This window comes from Giraffa tippelskirchi, chromosome 9 (genome assembly GCF_054371585.1).
Source record: "Giraffa tippelskirchi isolate mGirTip1 chromosome 9, T2T-mGirTip1v1.2.pri, whole genome shotgun sequence".
Lineage (NCBI taxonomy): Eukaryota > Metazoa > Chordata > Mammalia > Artiodactyla > Giraffidae > Giraffa > Giraffa tippelskirchi.
Window position 1 is genome coordinate 114,680,637 of NC_137283.1, and position 14,759 is coordinate 114,695,395.

General features: G+C 37.2%; 1 protein-coding gene across 8 annotated transcripts in view; it reads right to left on the reverse strand.

The window, feature by feature from the left end:
* The window catches only part of GRIK2 (glutamate ionotropic receptor kainate type subunit 2), an 840,407-nt gene that overhangs the window by 432,224 nt on the left and 393,424 nt on the right, over window positions 1-14,759 (reverse strand). For all 8 annotated transcript variants that reach the window (XM_081530944.1, XM_081530945.1, XM_081530942.1 and 5 more), the window contains one exon: window positions 1,249-1,416. In XM_081530944.1, the coding sequence (XP_081387070.1) occupies window positions 1,249-1,416 (168 nt within the window). The remainder of the gene's footprint in view (window positions 1-1,248; window positions 1,417-14,759) is intronic.

A 14,759-nucleotide genomic window follows, 5' to 3' on the forward strand; every position in this document is an offset into this window, starting at 1 on the left:
ATGACACATGTCATATTTCACAATAACCTTTATCTCCTTTTTCAGCCTTCAAAACCTTTCATCACCCTGACATGGTTCTGAAATGTGGAAACTTATTTTTATTCATAAAGATATGAATTCAAAGGGCAGGCAGAACATAGGCTTTGATAAACACTAGTTAGCTGGGGGAAAAGAAGGATACTTTCATCTTAAGAAATAGTGTATCTTATCAACTGCCATTAATATTAATGAATTTAGAAGAACTCTGTACTGAGTTAGAATTATAAGTAATTATGTACATTTCTATCAATGTAAGGTAGCTAATAAAACAATATTAGCATTACAGAATAGCAAGCACTGTCTTAAAAATAAGAATTTAGAACAAATGCTTTCTAAGTCCACTCCTTTGAGAAAATCTACATTATGGAATTTAATTTCATGAATGCTAACTATGCAAAAGAAAAGATCACCTACTTAAACAAAGTAAGCCAATGAAAACATCTCTCAAAACATATTTATTGCTAAAACTGTTGTTTGGTTAAAACAATGCCTTGACAGTAGTTTCTCTATCACTTTCTTTCATATATATATTAAATTCATATCTCAGAAAATTATATTTCTACTTTTATATTGAAAATACAGCTTTATAAAATAATAAATAAAATTCATAAGGTATTTTTATTATTTCTTCATGTAATCCAATTTTTATATCATTAGCCATTTATTCTAAGTTGCAAAAAGAAATATCAAGGGGCTAAAAAATAGGCAACATAAATGAAAGATTGAACAAATTTTTCCAATTAAGTTTTAAAATTGGGCTGACGTTTTTAAGTCACTTGGAACCATAGAACTTTCAAGATACTCAGTAAATTAAGACCACAGTAGTAAAGTAGAATTGACACATAATGCAAATAAAAATGTAAAATTGGATTGTAAAATTTGGTAAAGTCCACTGATGGTATTGTTTTATTTTAGTAGGTTCTTAAAATAGGAATAGTTTAGTAGTAAAACAAAAGGATTAATGGGGGAAAAGAAAACAACTTCACTATCCCAGACTTAACTACATTTTGTGTTATAAGCAAATTTTTCAGCAGGTAATCATATCACTTTACCTTTTCTGAAAAAAAAATGTATGTGCAGCTCAAAAAGAAATATTTGCATGAAAATATTTCTAGTGACTTATTAATTACTTTGTGGATTAAGAAATCTCTTAAGAATAGCTAAAAATTTGAATTTCAGAAAACACATTATTAAATATCTAGCAATTACCTTTCTTGGATGCTTCAAAACTGTCATAGAGGTTTATCTTCTGGGTGTCATAGGTTAGGGTAGTATTGGGCAACAAGGTTCTGTTTCTGTTGATTGTGTTCACAGCAAATCTGAATGCAAGTTCCTCAGCTCCCATTGGGCCAGATTCCACATATTCAAAAATACCACCTGGCAAAGAAAGGAAAAGTCACACAGTTCTTACAAGATAGAGAAAATCTTGGAAGGTATCTGTACTTTTATGTGTGTATTTGGGTACTTAATTTGTGTGAGTGTGTGTGAGTGAGTATATGTGATTTGTCTAAGAATGTGGAGTATGACTACTTCAAATATTCAAATAAAAATTTGAATTTATGCCCTTTAACATAAATTCACACTGGCAAAATTTCTTTGATATTGATATCAACATTTTATATGATTTGAATATGATTTTGCCTTTTTGTTTAGTAGTTGCTTCTTTTAGGGCCTAGGTATATATAGATCCTGCATTAATTAAGTACTGAACTCTCAAAGATCTGCACACAGTTCCAAAATAATCAGTTCTCTATATTGATACAAAGCTATAAGGTTAGCATTGGGAAAACTGTATTAAATTTGTCTCTGCTAATTCAGATCTGAATTCCTTAGCATATTTTTTAATAGTTTTAAGTTTAATAATAACTTACCATGTTAAAAACCCAAAATACTTATTCACTTACAAATTGCAGCATTTTACTTGCAAGAAAAAGAACAAAGTAGCATTTTTCTATGTGTTTTACTCTACATCCTTTTTCAGAAAACACTTGACATTTTTGAAAGATAGCTCTCCCAAATCATGAAAATCCCTTAGTCAGTGAATAACACTGTAGCAAATAATTTTTGTCATAAAATGTGGAATATAATTTAACAACATGGTCTTTATATTTGGCACCTTCCACCAGCTGTGTCTCAGACCCGTCCCCTCAATTGTGTCCCAGCCTTGATATCATCTCTCTCTCTTCAGTTGTGAGTGACCTAACTGAGATCTTTGTCTCCAAGAGAATTTCTTTCTTATTGGTTTGGTGAATGAAATGAAAGGGGGAGCACCTAATAGCTGACATCCTCCAACCTCTGTCTTTAGGAAACCAAAACACTAAAAATAACGACTAAAAATTTTCTCCCTTTCAAACTTCACATCATGTGCTCTCAGCACAGTCGTTCACAAATTAAACTCCCTTGAATAGGACATTTCCACAGCTTGCAATTCATACCTCATCAAAAGTCTTGACACATGAATGTCAGGAGACTATACTATCAGCACACTACCTATTCTAAATTAGTAAGAAGTCATGGTATGGTAATAATTCCTCCAAATGTGAGGAATTAGGACTCAGAAGATACCACAGTGATTGGACAAATTTATATTCAGGAAGAATTGGAAATAGTTCATTTTACATCATATTATTTGGAAATATTTCTCTTATTTTTTCAACTAATTTGATGATATGGTTACAGAACAGCCAACTTATTGTGAAATTATACTCTGAATATGTTTTAAATCATGGTGAGTTGTGCTAAGCAGAAGGATAATAAGTATTTATTAACATCCAAATACTTAATGGGTGTCAAGAACAAAGTTAGATGTCATGTATGTGGAGAACAGTGGTATGAGATGGACTCCAGAGCCAAACTGTGTTTACATTCTGGCTCTGCCACTTGTCATCCCAGGCAAATTGGGCAGTTGCCTAAATCTTCAGTCTGAGTTTCTTCATCTCTAAAAAAATAGATGATGATGGAGCTAGTACATAGAGTTGTTAATAGAGAGCAAGTTGTCTCATAACAAAGCACTTAGAATCACTGATGACCATAGAGCAAACACTACATAAGTGTTTAAGATTTCACTGAATCTTCAAAGCAATCCCAAGTAGTATAATTTTATAGAAAACAATCTTTTGATCAAAGATCATGCAGCTATCAAATGATAGAGGCAACATTAGAATCTGTTCATGCCTGACTTGAAAGCCCTTGCCTATTCCACGACAAATTAGTAATTTTCTTTAAAATTTCATTCAGGCAAAACACACAAAAATTCCTAATTCCTAAAACGGGAGATAAGATTACTTTAATAAAAATATGCAGTTAGAAATGTAAGATCATATATATGGAACAGAAAAATGATTGAGTAATTGGAAAGTACTTCTTAAGCTTAATTAGGAACACAGAATTGATTCCAGAAACGCAAACCTGAAGTCATTTCTTAACAGCAAAATAAAATGAAAAACTGAATCTTCTACTTTTCTCTGTTCAAATTTTAATTTGAATGTGGTATAAGTGCAAAATGGGGAAAATCCCCTGGAGGAGAGCATGGCAACCCACTCCAGTATTCTTGCCTGGAGAATGCCATGGACAGAGAGGAGCCTGGCAGGTTACAGTCCATGCCGCTGCTGCTGCTGCTGCTAAGTCGCTTCAGTCATGTCCGATTCTGTGCGACCCCATAGACGGCAGCCCACCAGGCCCCGCCGTCCCTGGGATTCTCCAGGCAAGAACATTGGAGTGGGTTGCCATTTCCTTCTCCAGTGCATGAAAGCGAAAAGTGAAAGTGAAGTCACTCAGTCGTGTCCGACTCTTCGCGACCCCATGGACTGCAGCCTATCGGGCTCCTCCGTCTATGGGACTTTCCAGGCAAGAGTACTGGAGCGGGTTGCCATTGCCTTCTCATTACAGTCCATAGGGTCGTACAAAGTCAGATATGACTTAAGCAACTTAGCATGCATAAATAGAAAATAAGGATACAAAATGGTCAACACATGATTATAGGAGGTTACAACTTTCCTATCCTTCACCTCTCTTCAAAATAACAATCTACTTTGAAAATTATGTGTCAGAGTCTTCTAATATTGAGACTACACCAACTCTGGGGCCCAAAATTTTGCTCCACGTTTTATGTCCAAGAAAAACTGTATATCTATATTCATCAAAATAAGAAGAAATATTGTATGACATCTCTTATATGTGGAATCTAAATAGAAATGATACCATTGAACTTACAAGACAAGAAACAGACACACAGACTTTAAGAACAAGCTTATGGTTGCCGAAGGGAAGAATGGTGGGAAGGGATAGTTAGGGAGTTTGGGATGGACAGGTACACACTGCTATATTTAGAAAGGATAATCAATAAGGACCTACTGTAGAGCACATGGAACTCTGCTCAATGTTATGCAGCAATCTGGATGGGAGGGGAGTTTGGGGCAGAATGGATACATGAATATGTACGACAGAGTCCTTTCATTGTTCACCTGACACTATCACAACATTGTTAATTGGCTATACCTCAATATAAAACAAAAAGTTCAAACAGTAAAAAAAAAAAAAAGAAGAAGAAGAAGAAGAAAGAAAAACATGTACAAAAATATTCATAGTAGGGCTTTCCTGGTAGATCAGCTGGTAAAGAATCTGCCCACAGTGCAGGAGACCCTGGTTTGATTCCTAGCTTGGAAAGATCTCCTGGAGAAGGGATAGGCTACACACTCCAGTATTTTTGGGCTTCCTTAGTGGCTCAGATGGTAATGAAGCCACCTGCAATGTGGGACACCTGGTTTTGATCCCTGAGTTCGGAAGATCCCCTGGAGGAGATAGCAACCCACTATGGTATTCTTGCCTAGAGAATCCCCATGGACTGAGGTACACCCCAATACAAAACAGAAAGTTTAGAGGGAGAACACGATGGCAATGTAGGTGGATGTGGAGTACATCTCTCTCCACAGATACATCAGGAACACACCTTCAGACACAGAAGTGCATGCAGAACACCAGCTGAAAGCAGACAGGCGTACTTGACCAATGGAAAAGAATATATAGAACCATACAATACTTGGTAGGATGAAGGAAGTAGAGGGGAAAACAGGAGTGTTAGTGGGACTGAACCTGTCCTCAGCAGGTGAGGGAACTGAAGCAGGGGTCCAATCCCCACAGCAGGGCAACGGTCTGAGTCAGAGGAGAAACATTTAAGGCTGAGAGGGAAACAGCTAATCTGGGGCAGTCTAAATGGAATGAGAACAGACAGTCCTTGCCGCAGCCATACATACCCCAGGCAGGAATGCGGGTCTCCTGGAAGGCGCAGCAGCTGGGAGCTAGAGTTTAGGGACTGTGGAGCAATCCCAGGGCGAGGGCTGCTGTTGACTGTGGAGAGAGGGATTGAGGGGATGTGAGGGAAGAGATCGTGGTGGGAAATGCCTGTAGAGGAAAGCTGGGAAGCCATGGAAGTAAGGCGCTACTGCTGAGTCACGCGTAGGGGGTGAAGCCATCACCATAGCCTCTCTCTATGCGCCAGCATCGGCAGCTGAACAATAGAGCGGCTGGCCCATCAAATGCCTTACGCACTTAACTACAGTGTAGGACCTCACCCAAGGTGCTCCTTTCAGTGACTGATGCATGGAACTACAGAGCAGGATCCCAACCAGGGTGCCCCCTTTAAGTGCCTGTCACACCAAACAACAGAGACGGACCCCAGGCAAGGGATCCCTCTAAGTGCCTGTATGGGCAGAGCCACGGAGAAAGACTGGCCAAAGAGGCCTTCTGATCGCCAGCTACAAGAGGCTCAACAAAGGACTCTGATAGGGCCATAACTCCTGTTGTGGAGGCAGTCCGAGTCCCTGCACACTTGGCGCCACCAGGGTCCCCGCAAGCCAAGCAGCTGCACCACCTTCACGCTCAACTCTCACTGGGGCAGACCTGCCACAGGCAAAAAAAAAAAAAAGTCTTGTGTTTATGCTCACATGGTCGCTTCGGTCCTGTCTGACTCTTTGCGACCCTGTAGGCTGTGGCCTGGCTTCTCTGTCAGACAGGGGGTTCTCCAGGCAAGAATACTGGAACGTATTGCCAAAACTGGTTGCCATACCCTTCTAGAGCACTATATTTCCTACTACCCTAGACGCCAACCCCACTGAGTACCTGGTGCTGCCAGAACCCCTGTGACCCAAGCAACTGTACAACCTCCACAGCTGGCCCTCACAGGGGCAAACCCAAGCCCTCCAGGGCAGCCTCAGGAGCTAAACCCCAGTGGACAACACACACGTAGAGGTGGAAATAAAACCACAGTTAAAATCGAGGGGCAGTGTGACTGAGGAAAAAGACCCAAAATCTTCCCACCAGCTGTATAAGCTGCAGATTAAATCCACAAGATCAACTAAGAAGACTCTGTGTCTACGGAATATATAAAAGGCCATTGAGAGCTCCCACAAAAGAAAACGCACTAGCTCTGATAGCTGTGGACATTGGAGGCAAGAACACACAGGAGTAGGGCCAGATTAGAATCAGAGCAGTCCCCACAGCAGGTCCAGAGATCAGCACAGTGTTGGAGGACATCTTAGGGAGGTAAGGTGAACCGTGATTCCCAGTAAAGGACTGTGAGTCCCAGGAAAGGACTCTGACAGCAGTGACTCAAGAAAAACATTTATTATTCTTATTTTTTGACTTGTTCTGTAGATTCTTTGGATTTTTTTTCCTTTTTTACCCCTCTGTTGTAGTTGTCAATTTTATTGGCACTAAGAAATTCAATTAAACTTTTCAGCTTTTTTTTTTCTTTTTCCTCAGACACATTTTTTACTATGATAAACCTCTACTTCTAAGTTGGGCTTTTGCAGTTCTGTGGAGTTTTCCTCTCTTTTTTCTTTTCCTTTTTTTTTAATTTTTAATTTTTAAGCCTATTATTATTTTTTCTACATTTATTCCTTTGTTTGCTTTTCCTACTGTTCTTTTCCCTTACAGTTAATCTTTAACATATATAAATCACCTTTATATACCTCTATTTAACATTGTATACCTATTCTTTCTTTTCTTTCTCTCCTTTCCTCTCAACATATTTGTTAGTTTTAATTCCATTGCTTTATTCCCCAACTGGCACCTTGCTTTAGTTTTGTTTTCCAGTTTGTGCTTTACTTAGTTTTGTTCTGGTAGATATAATTTTTGCTTTTCTTTGTTCATCTGGTGAATCTATTATACTTAATTTTTGTTGGACTGTTTTGATTTTGCTTATGGGTGTATATGTATATATGTACATTCAGTCACACTTTCTATTGTTGTTATAAACCTCTGCCTTGACATTGGGATTTTGCAGTGATGTGGAGTTTTCCTCCCTCCCGCCCCACCCTTTTCTTTCTTCTTCCATTATTTCTCTTTTCTCTTTTTTTATAATTTTAATTTTTAATTTTTTTAAACCTACTATATTTTTTTCTATACTTATTCCTACTACACTTACACTTATTGGTTTGCCTTTCCTACTGTTCTTTTCCTCTTACACTTAATCTTTCTTGTATATAAATCTTCTTCATCTACCTCTCTTTAACTATGCATATCTATCTTTTCTTTCCTTTCCTCTCAACATATTTGTTAGTTTTCTTTTCATTGCTTTATTCCCCACTTGGCACGTTGCTTTAGTTTTGTTTTCCAGTTTGTGCTCAAGTTAGTTTTGTTCTTAACTGGTAAATATAATTTTTTATTTCCTTTGTTTGCCAGATCAATCTACTGTACTTTATATTTGTTAGACTGTTTTCACTTTGTTCATGGGTGTATATGTATATGTGTATATTCCATTATTTTAATTATTATTTGCCTGATTTTGTAACTGCCATTTGTCTGGGGTGCATCTTTTGTTTCTTGTTTTTGGATATTTGTTTTACTCTCCCTTAATGCCATAACAAACCACTTGTGGAGTCTTTGTTTCTAACCAGAGATCAAACCCTGAGCCTTTGAAATGAGAGCACTGAAACCAAGACCCTAGACTACCAGAGAACTAACCCTAGGGAGTATCAAATAGTGAGAACTCACACCAGGAAACCACTTGAATATAAGACCTGGCATCACCCAAACACCAACAGCACCCTGTGCAGGATGCCTCATCTAAACAACAAACAAAAATACAAACCCAGTCATCAGCAGACAGGATTACCACCTCACTCAGCCTTGCTCATCAGAGGAAAAACAAACAAACAAAAACTTAGCATAACCTCACCCTATAGGAAGCTCACACATACCACTGGATCAACCTTAGGAGGGCAGAAACCAAAAGGAAGAAAGAATTCAACCTTCTTCAAGGAAAGAATTCAACTTTCCTTGAAGCCTGGGAAAAGGAGAACTCAAACACAACACCTTAAAAAAAAAAAATGAAAAGTCAGAGAAATACAGTACAAATGAAGAAATAAACCAGAAACACAGAAGTCTAAATAAATGAAGAGGAAATAGGAAAATTACCTGAAAAAGAATTGAGAATAATGATAGTAAAGATGATCAAAAACCTTGAAAGCAAAATGGAGACAATGCAAGAATCAATTAACAATGACTTAGAAGAATTAAAGGATAAGCATACAGAGACAAACAACACAATTACTGAAATCAAAAATACTCTAGAATAAATCAATAGCAGAATATCGAAGCAGAAAACCAAATCAGTGAGCTGGAAGATAAAATAGTGGAAATAACTTCTGAAGAGCAGAATAAAGTAAAAAGAATGAAAAGAACTGAGGATAGGCCCAGAGACCTCTGGGACCATATCAAATGCACCAACATTTGAATTATAGGGGTTCCAGAAGAAGAAGAGAAAAAGAAAGGTATGAGAAAATTTTTGAAGAGATTATAGTTGAAAATTTTCCCAACATGGAAAAGGAAATAGCCAATCAAATCCAAGAGGGACAAACAGTCCCATACAGGATAAACCTAAGGAGAAACACACCAAGACACATACTAATCAAAAAAGACTAAAAACAAAGAAAAAGAATATTAAAAGCATCAAGGGAGAAGCAACAAGTAACATACAATGGAAACCCCATATGCTTAACAGCTGATCTTTCAATAGAAACTCTGCAGGCCAGAAGGGAATGGAAGAATATATTTAAAGTACTGAAAGGGAAAAATCTACAACCAAGATTACTATACCCAGCAAGGATTTCATTAAAAATTGATGGAGAAATAAAAAGCTTTTCAGACAAGCAAAAGTTATGAGAATTCAGAACCACCAAACCAGCTTTATAATAAATGTTAAAATGGACTTATACAATCAAGAAATATAACAGAAGAAAAAAGATCTACAAAATCAACACCAAACAATTATAAAATGGCAATATGAACATATGTATCAATAATTACTTTCAATGTAGATGTACTATATGCTCCAACCAAAAGACACAGAGTGGTTGAACGGATACAAAAACAAGACACAAATATACGCTGTCTACAAGAAACCCACATCAGACCTAAACATGCATACAGACTGAAAGTGAGAGGACGGAAAAATATATTCCATGCAAATGAGAAGCAAAAGAAAGCTGGAGTAGCAATCCTCATATCAGACAAAATAGACCTTAAAATAAAGAAGTTTACAAGAGATAAGGAAGGACACTACATAAGGATCAAGGGATCAATCCAAGAGGAAGACAAAACAATTGTAAATATTTATGCACCCAACACAGGAGCACCTCAACACATAAAACAAACACTAACAGACATAAACGGAGAAATTGACAGTAACACAATAACAGTAGGAGACTTTAACACCTCACTCACACCAATGGACAGTTTGTCAAAACAGAAAATTAATAAGGAAACACAAGTCTTAAATGATATATTAAGTGAGATGGATCTCATTGATATCTTCAGGATGTTCCACCCAAATGCAGAAGAATATATGTTCTTCTCAAGTGCACATGAAACATTCTCCTGGATCGAGCATATCTTGGGTCACAAATCAAACCTCAGTAAATCTAAGAAAATTGAAATTGTATCAAGCATCTTCTCCGACCACAAAACCGTGAGACTAGATATCAATTACAAGAAAAAAACTGTAAGAAACACAAACAGGTGGAGATAAGACAATACGTTTCTAAATAACTAACAGGTTACTGAAGAAATCAAAAGGGAAATCAAAAAATTTCTAGAAATAAATGACAAGGAAAACATGACAACTCAAAACCTATGGGATGCAGCCAAAGCAGTTCTGAGAGGGAAGTGTATAGAAATACAATCCTACCTCAAGAAACAACATGTTTCCCTTGTAGCTCAGTTGGTAAAGAGTCCTCCTGCAATGCAGAAGACCTGGGTTTGATTTCTTGGTTGGGAAGATCTCATGGAGTAGGAAATGGCAATCCACTCCAGTATTCTTGCCTTGAGAATCAAATGGACTGTAGCCTGCCAGTCTCCTCTGTCCATGGGATCACAAGAGTCATACACGACTTAGCAACTAAACCACCACTACCATCTCAAGAAACAAGAAAAACATCAACTAGACCTACTAAATTTATAGCTAAAGCAACTAGAAAAAGAAGAAGAAGAAGAAGAAACAAAACCAAATCAGTAGAAGGTAAGAAATCATAAAGATCTGAGCAGAAATAAAGGAAGGAACAATAGTAAGATTAATAAAACTAAAAGCTGGTTCTTTGAGAAGATAAACAAAATTGACAGGACTTTAGCCAGACTCATCAAGAAAAAGAGAGAGAAGACTCAAATCAACAAAATTAGAAAAGAAAAAGGAGAGGTTACAACAGACAATGCAGAAATACAAAAGATTATAAGAGAATATTATCCACAACTATATGGCAATAAAATGGATAACCTGGAAGAAATGGACAGATACTTAGATAAGTTCAATTTTCTAAGACTGAACCAGGAAGAAATAGATATTGTGAGCAACCCAATTACAAGCACTGAAATTGAAGCTCTGATCAAAAATCTCCCCAAAACAAAAGCCCAGGACAAGATGGCTTCACAGGAGAATTCTATCAAACATTTAGAGAAGATATCATGCCTATTCTCCTAAAAATCTTTCAAAAAATTTCAGAGGAAGGAACACTTCCAAATTCATTCTTCGAGGTCACCATCACCCTGATACCAAAACCAGACAAAGACAAAACAAAACAAAACAAAATTACAGGCCAATATGACTGATGAACATAGATGCAAAAATCCTCAACAAAATTTTAGCAAACAGAATTCAGCAACACATCAAAAAGCTCATACACCGTAATCAAGTTGGGTTTATTACAGGGATGCAAGGATTCTTCATTTGAAAAGAGCCTGATGCTGGGAAAGATTGAAGGCAGGAGGAGAAGGGGATGACAGAGGATAAGATGTTTGGATGGCATCACCGACTCAATGGACATGAGTTTAGGTAAACTCTGGGAGCTGGTGATGGACAGGGAGGTCTCGCATACTGCGGTCCATGGGGTAGCAAGGAGTCAGACACGACTGAGCAACTGAACTGACCTGAAGGATTCTTCAATATACGCAAATCAATAAATGTGATACACTGTAAAAAACAATTTGAAAGACAAAAACCATATGATAATCTCAATAGATGCAGAAAAAGCCTTGGACAAAATTCAGCACCTACTTATGATTAAAACTTTTCAAAAAATGGGCATAGAGGGAACCTACCTCAATATAGTAAAGGTCATATATGATAAGCCTACAGCAAACATTATTCTCAATGGCGAAAAACTGAAAGCATTCCTCCTAAGATCAAGAATAAGACAAGGGTGTCCACTTTCACCACTATTATTCAACATAGTTCTGGAAGTCCTAGCTACAGCAATCAGAGAAAAAAAGAAATAAAAGAAATCCAGATCAGAAAAGAAGGTATACAGCTCTCACTGTTTGCAGATGACATGATACTGTACATAGAAAACCCTAAAGATGGTATCAGAAAATTACTAGAGCTAATCAGTGAATTTAGCAAGGTTGCGGGTATAAAATCAATACACAGAAATCACTTGCATTTCTATTTACTAACAATCAAAAATCAGAAGGAGAAATTAAGGAATGAATCTCATTCACCATTGCAACAAAAAGAATTAAATATCTAGGAATAAATTTACCTAAGGAGACAAAAAAACTGTACACATAAAATTATAAGACACTAATGAAATAAATCAAAGATGACATAAACAGATGGAGAGATAGTCCATGTTCCTGGGTAGGAAGAATCAATATTGTGAAAATGACTATACTACCAAATGCAATCCACAGATTCAATGATATCCCTATCAACTTACCAATGGCTTTTTTCACAGAACTAGAACAAAAAATTTCACAATTCATATGGAAACACAAAAGACCCTGAATAGCCAAAGCAGTCTTGAGAAAGAAAAATGGAGCTGGAGGAATCAAGCTTCCTGACTTTATATTATACTACAAAGCTACAATCATCAAGACAGTATGGTACTGGCAGAAAAACAGAAATATAGACCAGTGGAACAAGATAGAAAGCCCAGAGATAAATCCATGTACGTTTGGGTACCTTATTTTTGACAAAGGAGGCAAGAATAGACAATGGGACAAAGACAGCCTCTTCAATAAATGGTGCTGGGAAAACTGGACAGCTACATGTGAAATAATGAAATTAGAACACCTGCCAACACCATATACAAAGATAAACTCAAAATGGATTAAAGACCTAAATGGAAGACCAGAAACTACAAAACTCTTAGAGGAAAACATAGGCAGAACACTCAATGACATAAATCAAAGCAAGATCCTCTATGACCCACCTCTAGAGTAATGGAAATAAAAAAAGGAAACAAGTGGGACTTGTTTAAACTTAAAGGCTTTTGCACAGCAAAGGAAACTATAAACAAGGTGAACAGACAACCCTCAGAATGAGAGAAAATAATAGCAAATGAAACAACTGACAAAGGATTAATTTCCAAAATATACAAGAAGCTCATACAACTCAATACCAGAAAAACAAACATCCAATCAAAAAGTGAGAAAAAGACCTAAACAGACATTTCTCCAAAGAAGACATACAGATGGCTAAAAAACACATGAAAAGATGCTCAACATCGCTCATTATTAGAGAAATGCAAATCAAAACTACAATGAGATATCACCTCACATCGGTCAGAATGGCCATCATCAAAAAGTCTACAAACAATAAATGCTGGAGAGGGTGCGGAGAAAAGGGAACACTTTTGCACTGTTGGTGGGAATGTGAATTGATACAGCCACTATGGAAGAAGGTATGGAGATTCCTTAAAAAATTAGGAAGAAAACCACCGTATGACCCAGCAATCCCACTCCTAGGCATATACCCTGAGAAAAACAAAACTGAAAGAGATACATGTATCCCATTGTTCATTGCAGCACTATTTACAATAGAGAACATGGAAGCAACCTACATGTCCATTGAGAGTGAATGATTAAAGAAGTGGTGGTATATATACGCAATGGAATATTGCTGCTGCTGCTGCTGCCAAGTCGCATCAGTCGTGTCCAACCCTGTGTGACCCCATAGACGGCAGCCCACCAGGCTCCTCCGTCCCTGGGATTCTCCAGGCAAGAATACTGGAGTGGGTTGCCATTTCCTCCTCCAGTGCATGAAAATTAAAAGTGAAAGTGAAGTTGCTCAGTCGTGTCCGACTCTTCACGACCCCATGGGCTGCAGCCTACCAGGCTCCTCCGTCCATGGGGTTTCCAAGGCAAGAGTACTGGAGTGGGGTGCCATTGCCTTCTCCAGCAATGAAATATTAATGAGCCATAAAAAGGAATGATTTGAGTCAGTTCTGATGAGGTGGATGAACCTAGAACCTATTATACAGAGTAAAGTGAGTCAGAGAGAGAAAGATAAATACCATATTCTAACACATATATACAGAATCTAGAAAAATGGTACTGAAGAATTTATTTACAGGGCAACAATGTAGAAACAGACAGAGAATAGACTTATGGACATGGGGAGAGGGGAGGAGAGCGTGAGATGTATGGAAAGAGTAACATGGAAACTTACATTACCATATGTAAAAATAGATAGCCAACGGTAATTTGCTGTATGGCTTAGGTAACTCAAACAGGGGCTTTGTATCAACCTAGAGGGGTGGATGGGAGGGAGATGGGAGGGAGGTTCAAAAGGGAGGGGATATATGTGTACCTATGGCTGATTCATGTTGAGGTTTGACAGAAATCAGCAGAATTCTGTAACGCAATTATCCTTCAAAAAAAAATAAATAATTTTTTTTAAAGTTTTAACAGTATAAAAAATATGTACAAGAATATTTATAGCAGCATGGAATAAATGCATCAGTGAACAACTACATTCAACACCAGGAGATGAATCTCATGAACAAAATGCTGAAAGGAGTTATCAGGCACAAGAGAATACTGCTGTATGATTTAATTCTTTTAAAAGTTCAAAAATGGTGGTGGGGGTTAGGTACAGGAAGGGTGTATGATGTGCTTCCAGGTGCTAGTGATATTCTGTTTCTTATCCTAGGTTCTCAGATGTATATTATTAAGACAACTCTATGATTTGTGTAGGTTGGCATGCATAGATCATTGTTTAATAAAATTTTGTGTTAAAAAGCAATTGCATAAAAGTGTGAAGACTCTTCTAAGTTTGATAACACAGGCAGTAAAAATAAGGGCAATACTGTTGACTATAACTTGAATATTTGAAAAAATTCATAATAAAACTAATAAAAATGATTAAAAGAAAATATACCAAAGTTTGTTAAACTAAATACAAACATACTATATGCAAAAGGGTTGGTATCTTCAATATAAAATAATAA